The sequence below is a fragment of the Phyllobates terribilis genome, unplaced genomic scaffold (assembly GCF_046119375.1).
Source record: "Phyllobates terribilis strain yellow unplaced genomic scaffold, ASM4611937v1 Scaffold_11__3_contigs__length_659146591, whole genome shotgun sequence".
NCBI lineage: Eukaryota > Metazoa > Chordata > Amphibia > Anura > Dendrobatidae > Phyllobates > Phyllobates terribilis.
The window spans coordinates 281,683,207-281,691,809 of record NW_027362771.1 but is presented as its reverse complement, the minus strand read 5'-3'; the positions used below and the strand labels follow the sequence as shown (position 1 = coordinate 281,691,809).

The window sequence follows — 8,603 nt, the reverse complement described above, 5'->3', positions numbered from 1 at the left end:
TATCAGAAACCAATTCTGTGCAACGCTTCTACAGATGTGGGGTGGACGGGGGCAAATACTGGTTTTACTTAAAGAAACCAAGTAAGTATGGAGTTGTACAGGTAATGGTTGCTGTCACTCCAGCTTTGGCAGTAATATCTGAAAAACAAGTGTGGCAATGATAACAGATAGAAATCTTAAAAGCAAAAAATATGACAAACATCAGAATATTTTCCAACATATTCTGTTTTATTTCAGACACATAAAATAGGTCAAACATTACTTGTTCCTTAATTGGCTAAAACATTCAAGCAGTAGAATAGTGGTTATAAAATTATGAAAGATCTTAAGTGTTTTTAAGTTTCTTACAAGTTGTTATAATAGCAGAAGTAGAATATTAGAATTGAAGGTAACTACCATGCCTGGACAATGCAATTATGGAAAAGCAGCTGTATTATGGTGTTCATGCAAATGGCATTTGATATTCACTACTGTTAGTGTATACAGGTACGTTCACTAATTAGAGCACATCTTATAACCTTCCATTAAAACTAGTAACTTTAATTAAAGAAATCATTTCTGTTCTTAAATAGAAATCACAGCGCTTGAGAACAGTGGAGGCACGTTAAGGTCTTGAGCTCTTCTCTGCGGCACAAGGAAATCAGGACATCGGTTACAGGTTGATTCTCTCTCCGTGCACAACACGCGCTTTTGCCATCCAGGCATCCTGAGGAAAAAAAGAAAATGTCAATAAGGCAAAAACACGCAAGAATGACGTAAGGTACAGCAGCACAAATTAAATTAAGTGACTCTTGAAATAAATTTGTATAGTACCTCTAATGCAGCATCGCCAAAAATGTTAACACTAGATATATTTACATGGTCTTTAATGCAAGCAAGAGTCATCTATACAAAGGAGCTTGTAATTTGTAGGCTAAAGTATATAACACACATTATTTTACAGCTTTTATATTCAGAGCTACAGCCTGAAATATAACATCTATAAACTATGAAAATTACCAATACTATTACATGCAGATATCAAAATAGTTCTCTAAACAAACAAAAAAAAATCAATTAACATCAGCAGAGGAGAGGCTGGTGATTGATGCAATTACAAAATCGATATGTGAATAATATCTATAATATAACGGGAGATGCGTGTCTCTGTCTGAAGCCTTTATAGACTGTGCAAGCGCGACACGCCTGCACAGTCTGGCTCCAGACAGAAGCACGCATGGAGCCGTTACTGGTAAGAGGAGTGTATGGCGCCGGAGATCATGGTATGCGTAGACACTGAACCCATACCGCGATCTCCGGCGCCATACTTACCTGACCGGGAGGAGTGTTGCTGCGGCGCCTCTCTTCGCATAGCGCTATCCGGCGCCATTTTACTGAAGACACATTTGCAGTATGGCTTCAGCAAAATGGCGCAGGACAGCGCGGTATGGGCACGCGCGTACTCTGGCGCCGCACTCCTCCGCCGGCCTCCGGCAGAACAGGGCACCGCAGCGCTGGAGCACAGGGAAGAAAGGTGAGTATAAGTGTTTATTTTTTTGTATGTGTGCAGCGTGAAAGAGATGAGGGGTGCCATACATACCAGGATTGGAGGGTGAGGGGGCCACACATACCAGGATTGGGGGATGAGGGGTACCAAGCATACCAGGATTGGGGGATGAGGGGTACCATGCATACCAGGATTGGGGGATGAGGGGTACCATGCATACCAGGATTGGGGGATGAGGGGTACCATGCATACCAGGATGAGGAATGGGGTGCCATGCATACCAGGATGAGGGGTACCACACATACAAGGATTGGGGGGTGAGGGGTGCCATACATACCAGGATAGGGATGAGGGGTGCCATGCATACCAGGATTGGGGGGTGAGGGGACCATGCATACCAGGAATTGGGGGGTGAGGGGTGCAATGCATACCAGAATAAGGATGAGGGGTACCATACATAACAGGATAGGGATGGGGTACTATGCATACCAGGATAGGGATGAGGGGTACCATACATACCAGGATAGGTATGCGGGGTACCACGCATACCAGGATAAGGGATGGGGTGCCAAGCATACCAGGATAGGAATGCGGGGTACCATGCATACCAGGATAGGGATGGGGTACCATGCATACCAGGATAGGGGATGAGGGGTACCATACATACCAGTATAGGGGTGAGGGGTGCCATGCATACCAGGATTGGGGATGAGGGGTGCCATGCATACCAAGATTGGGGGTGAGGGGTGCCATGCATACCAGGATGGGGATGAGGGGTGCTATGTATACCAGGATAGGATGGTGGGGACAGGATGGGGGCAGCAGAAATACCAGGAAGGGGGCAGCACATACCAGCATGGGAGACCATATACCATTAAAAATGCTCGCCACCTGGGCGTAGAATGGGTTCAATAGCTAGTAAAATATATACAGAGAAGATGGCACCGGCACAAGCCCAGTTGATGTTGTGCTAGCAATACTAATAAGGGCCACTAGATAGTGCTAGATTACCAGTCGACAATGGTATTATAATCCAGAGCTGTATTCAGTTATGCCGGTTGAAAATGCAAACAATAGCAGCGTTTGTCAGAATACATAGTCATGGTCAACTCGAGGCCAACACTAACTTTGGTTCTGTCCAAAAAGTTTCCTGCCTTATCGTTGTTAGACCATTTAGTCAGATGTTTCTATGCTTAATGAAGTAAAATTAAAATAATTTTATCAGTTTTTATACTTTTATTGATACATATCGGGTTTAAACAAAGACTCAGTATTTACAGAGTTGACTTATTTTTCAAGACTTCTTCATTTCACTCTGCCAGCTGGATATCAGCTTCTGGGGCACATACTGTCTGGTGACCACCCATACTTACCTAATCAGTGCTTGGGGTTTACCACAATTTCTGTATTTATCTTTGTCCACCCACTTTTTGAAGATTCACCACAGGTTCTTAATGAGGTTGAGATCTGGGGAGTTTTCTGATCCAAGGGTCACATTGTCAGACTGAAACAACCCCATCCCCATGATGCTCCTCGACACTCCTCTAGTCAGTAACATGGAAAATACATATAAGCAGCCACCAGAAACTATCAGCCATGTATGTGACCAGATAGCTGGGGGCAGCATAGAAAGGCATCCAGACCTGCATGTTGCCCCAGGCTGTGCACCAGTGGTCTAGAAGCTGAGATTCAGAATGCCAGGGTGAATTGCTGAAGTCTTAAAAAATAGGGGTCAACCCTGTAAGTAGAGTATTTGTCAAAAATGTAAAAACTGAAATTTTAATAATTCTACATCAGAAAAGAAACATAGAAATAGCTGACCAAAAGGTCTAAAAACAATGAAGAAGCAAACTTTGTGAAAACCAAAATTTGTGTCAGTCTCAAAACTTTTGGTCACGTCTGTACAGCCCTAGTGAATTAGCCAAGTCTCTATAAACTCAGTGGGAATAATTTAGCAAACTAATTTTGATGTGAAACAAAAATCAAACGTGAAGCAAGAATACGCATTTTTGTACCATGTTAAAGGAAGAAGTAGGTTATAAAATAATTTATTATATTTGATCACATATATATTATATCTACACCAGTCAGTAGCTAGTTGTGGTTTTCCCTATCTAGTCCTAAAATCACAATTTATTTAAGGCCTAAAATTAGAAAAAAGAATTAAGAGATGTCATGTGTATGAGAAAAGCTTGTGCTCAAATATCAGAACCCAATTCTATGAGGTCCTTCTACAGATGTGGAGGATGTACTTGGTTCTACTTAACCCTCCTTAACACCCAGCCCTTTTTCACCTTCATGACCAGGCCAAATTTTACAGTTCTGACCAGTGTCACTATATGTGGTAATAAGTGTGGAATGCTTCAAAGTTTCCAGTGATTCTGAGACTGTTTTTTCGTGACTTTATGTTCGTGGTAAATTTAGGTTGAAATTTTTTGCATTTATTTCTGAAAATATTGGAATTTTGATGAAAATTTAGCAATTTCCAAAATTTTTATGCCCTTAAACCAGAGTTCTATCACACAAAATAGTTAATTAATAACATTTCCCATATGTCTACTTTACATCAGCATCATTTTTTAAACAATTTTTTTTGTTAGGAAGTTAGAAGGGTTAAAAGTTGATCAGCAACTTCTCATTTTCCAACAAGATTTACAAAACCAATTCTCTTTAGGGACCACATTATATTTGAAGTAACTTTGATAGGCTTGTATGATAGAAAATACCCAAAAGTGACACCATTTTATAAACTGCACCCCTCAAAGTGCTCCAAACCACATTTAAGAAGTTTATTAACCCTTTAGGAATTAAAGCAATGTGAAAAGAAAAAAATGAACATTTAACTTTTTCTCCCAAAAAATTTTGCTTTAGCCCCAAATTTTGCAATTTCACAAGGGTAACATGAGAAAATGGACCCCAAAATTTCTTGCCCAATTTCTCCTGAGTACAATACCCCTTATGTGGTGGAAAACTACTGTTTGGATGCACGACAGGGCTCAGAAGGGAGGAGCATCATTTGACTCTCAGAACACAAAATTGTCTGGAATCGATAGTGGATGTCACATCACGTTTGCAGAGCCCCTGATGTGCCTTAGCAGTGGAAACCCCCACAAATGACCCCCTTTTGGAAACTACACCTCTCAAGAAATTCATGTAGGTGAAAAGTGAGCAAATTTAATCCTTAGGCGATTTGCAGAATTGTTTACATTGGGCTGAGTAAATGGAAAATTACCATTTTTTTCCACTAAAATGTTGAACTGCCCCAAAATTTTTAATGTTCAAAAGGGGTAATAGGAGAAAACAAATTTGTTACAGAATTTCTCCCGAGTACGCCAATATCCAATATGTGGTTGAAAACTATTTTTGAGGCAAAGCTTAGTTTATATTTTGATGGAATGGTTTGAGGGTGCCATGTCACATTGGCAGAGCCCCTGAGGTTTACTAATTTACTAACTACACCCCTCAATGAATTAATCTAGGGGTGCAGTAAGCATGTTGACACCACATGTGCCTCACAGAATTTTATACCATTGGGTGATGAGGAAAGAATAATTACATTTTTACCACTAAATGTTTTAGCCCCAAGTTTTGAATTTTTATTAGGGCTAATTAGAAAAAATGGAACTCACTGTTTGTTGTGCAGTTTCTCCAGAATACGCCAATACCCTACATGTAATCAGGAACTACTTTTCAGGCACAGCGTAAAGCTCAGAAGGGAAGGAGCGCTATATGTAATGCAGATTTTGTAGTTATGATTTTTGGGTGCCATGTCACATTGGCAGAGCCCATGATGTGCCTGAACAGCAGAACCCATCCCATAAGTGACCCTATTATACAAAACTAAACCACTCAATGAATTCATCTAAAGGGTGTAGTGATCATATTGACACCATGTGTGACACAGAATTTTATACCATTGGGCGGTGAAGAAAAAATGACATGTTTAGCACAAAAATGTAGGTTTAGCCCCAGATTTTACGTTTTCACATGGGGAAATGGGGAAAAATGGCACAAAAATGTGTCCCACAATTTATGCTAAATGTGGAAATACCCCATACATGGCTGTACAGTACTGCTTAGCAACACGGCGAGACTCGGGAGGGACGGAGCGCTATTTGACTCTTGGAAAACAAATTATTGTAGAATAGTTTGCGGACACCATAAACAGAGCCCTTCGTTCCAGAAGAGCAGAATCCCCACATAAAAGTCACCACATTTGGGAAATTACACCCCTCTGGGAATTTACATACAGGTGTAGAGACAATTTTGACTCCATTGGTGCTTTCTAGAAACAAGTAGCAATGGATGTTGCGGAGTCAAAATTGCAAATCCGCCATTGTAGTGCCCGTACGTTGTGCCCAGCTCGTGCTTCTGGAGACATGGACCCTGTAAATTAAGCGGGTTCTCACTGCTACAGAAATTCTAAACATGTGGATGCCAAATGCAGTTTAAACATACTGTGGGGATCAAAAGGGAGGGCACATTTGGATATGGGAGAGCAGAATTTGCTGCATTTCTTTTGCAGGGTGAGGAGCCATTTTGCTTTTTCAGTGCCTTTGTGCTACCAGTAACGTGGAAGCCCCCTATATTTCCATTAACAGAAACCGGACCTGTGTGGGGACTTGCTTTATTTGTGGATTGAGTTGAAACTTTTGTTGGGAACATTTTACATAACGTTTGGGATCACATTTATCCTGCGCTCTACACTGAGCACTTACATCGGGGTTTCCATCTAAATCTCCTAATGATGTGATTCAGATGAAACCCTCAAGAGATCCATTCACTATAATGAGGCAGCAGGTTTACTCTGGACTCCATCTGGCTTCTTTTCAGCGGTGTCCTTCTTTTCACAGGTGCACAAAACTGGTCGACCGCACTTTTATGCACACTTAAAAAGACGGACACCGCCGGATCATAGGCAGCCAGATGGCATCCACAGTACCTGCATCTGCCTCATTACAGGGAATCTCCCGCCAGGGATTCTGTCTGAATCACGTATTTCAGAGATTTACATGGAGACACCGGTGTAAGCGCTCAACGTAGAGCTAAGGATAAATGTGCACCGAGTCTTACTGTGATCTTTGGGAGCTAGAATGAACAAATCAACAAAAGGTCAAGATTTGGTTTTAATTATTTTTTACACCGTTCCTCATGCGGTATAAGCAATTAGACAATTTTATTCTTTACAAAAAAAGAGCTGTAACTTTTTTATTTCTCTGCTGACTGAGCAGTATTGGTGGCTTTTTTTTTTCGGGACAAGATGACGTTTTCAGTGATACCATTTTTATTTCCATTTGACCTTTTGACTGCATTTTATTCTACTTATTGTTCGGTAGTATGATGAAAAAGGATAGTTTTTTACCTACGGTGTTCAATTGACCCTTCAAAGTCTTGTGATTATCTCTAAGCTCTTTCCGCTGGAACTACATGTGACAGGAGGTTATTTACAGTGAGACTGTTTGCGCTCCATTTACCCCCATCAGCCCTTTAAAACAAAAAAATGGTAACATGGTAACGTCATACCTTTAAGGTTATCCCAGATTCTAATCCATAGCGTTTCAGTGCAAGATCTACAACCTCTTTCTCAATGTTTTCCTGAATTGTTCCCTTGACATCTATGTAGTAACAATCGGAGCTGGCATAATGGCAGGAAATTGCCTATAATGACAAAAAGCCCACAAAACAGTGATTCATCTTCACCTGGAAAAATAAATAGTGGCAAACCTAAAGGTTACACATTAATGATAGATAGATAGATAGATAGATAGATAGATAGATATTCTTGTGCAGTCTCTCCTGAGTGCGCCGAGAACCCATATGTGGTGGAAAACTACTGTTTGGGAGCACAGCAGGGCTCAGAAGTGAAGGAGCACCATTTGACTTTTGGAATGCAAAATTAGCTGAAATCTATAGCGGATGTCATACAGCGTTTGCAGAGTACCTGATGTGTATAAACAGTGGAAAGCCCCACAAGTGACCCCATTTTGGAAACTACACCTCAAGAAATTAATCTAGGGGTGTAGTGAGAATTTTTAAACCTCAGGCAATTCACTGAATTGTATAACATTGAGCTGAGTAAATGGAAAATTACCATTTTTCCACTAAAATGATGTATTGCCCCAAAGTTTTTCATTTTCAGAAGGGCTAATAGGAATAGATAAACATTACAATTTGTTATGCATTTTCTCCTAAGTACACCAATACCCCACATGTGGTCAAAAAATACTTTAGAGGCACAGTGCAAAGCTCAGAAGGAAAGGAGCGCCATATTGGAGTTCTGATTTTGTTCTTATAGTTGAGGGTGCCACATCATATTCGCAGAGCCCATGAGGTGCCAGAACAGCAGACCCCCCCACCTCCATAAGTGACCCCATTGTGCAAACCACACCTCTCAATTAATTAATCTACGGGTGAAGTGATCATATTGACACCACATGTGCCTCATAGAATTTTATACCATTGGGTGATGAAGAAAGAATAATTCCATTTTTACCACTAAAATCTTGTTTTAGCCCCAAGTTTTTAATTTTTAGAAGAGCTAACCTCTCAGTTTGTTGTGCAATTTCTCCTGAGTGCGCCAATACCCTACATGTAATCGTAAACTACTTTTCAGACACAGTGTAAAGCTCAGAAGGGAAGGACGCCATATTATAGTGCAGATTTTGTTGATTAGATAGATAGATAGTTCATATAAAAAATGTGCAGCAGAAAACTGAGAAGTACAATATGTGCTTAAAATAGAAAAGGATTTTTATAGCCAAAGCTGATGAAAAGTGAAACTTTCGACAGGGCCAAAGAGAAATCATCCATATATTGTTATGGAAGTACAAGCCATCAAGGTTACAATGCAGGACTTAACTTAATAAAAGAACACCATACAGTGTTATTTTGCGGTTATTACTTAAGCAGCACAGTCTTTTTTTTACCTTTCTGAATCCAGCTGTCTTGTTCATTCCAGATCCATGAATAAGGGAGGGATGAAAGAACACAGTGTCTCCCTTCTCCATCGACAAATGTACTCTAGGACCATTTGGATCAAAATCACGAACTCCATGGTACATCTTATTGACACCACCCTAAAAAGAGAAAATTCACTTGCATTATTGCAAACCAGTCA

The 8,603-nt window shown here is 40.5% G+C and overlaps 1 protein-coding gene across 1 annotated transcript in view; it reads right to left on the bottom strand.

Annotated features, from left to right (window-relative positions):
* Nucleotides 1–207: 207 nt before the first annotated feature.
* Nucleotides 208–8,603, bottom strand: part of PHYH (phytanoyl-CoA 2-hydroxylase) — a 46,897-nt gene continuing 38,501 nt past the window's right edge. Inside the window, exons 7-9 of the mRNA XM_073652375.1 lie at nt 8,413–8,562; nt 7,010–7,144; nt 208–706 (exon numbers count right to left, since the gene is read on the bottom strand). Of these exons, the coding sequence (XP_073508476.1) occupies nt 653–706; nt 7,010–7,144; nt 8,413–8,562 (339 nt within the window). The 3' untranslated portion in view covers nt 208–652. The remainder of the gene's footprint in view (nt 707–7,009; nt 7,145–8,412; nt 8,563–8,603) is intronic.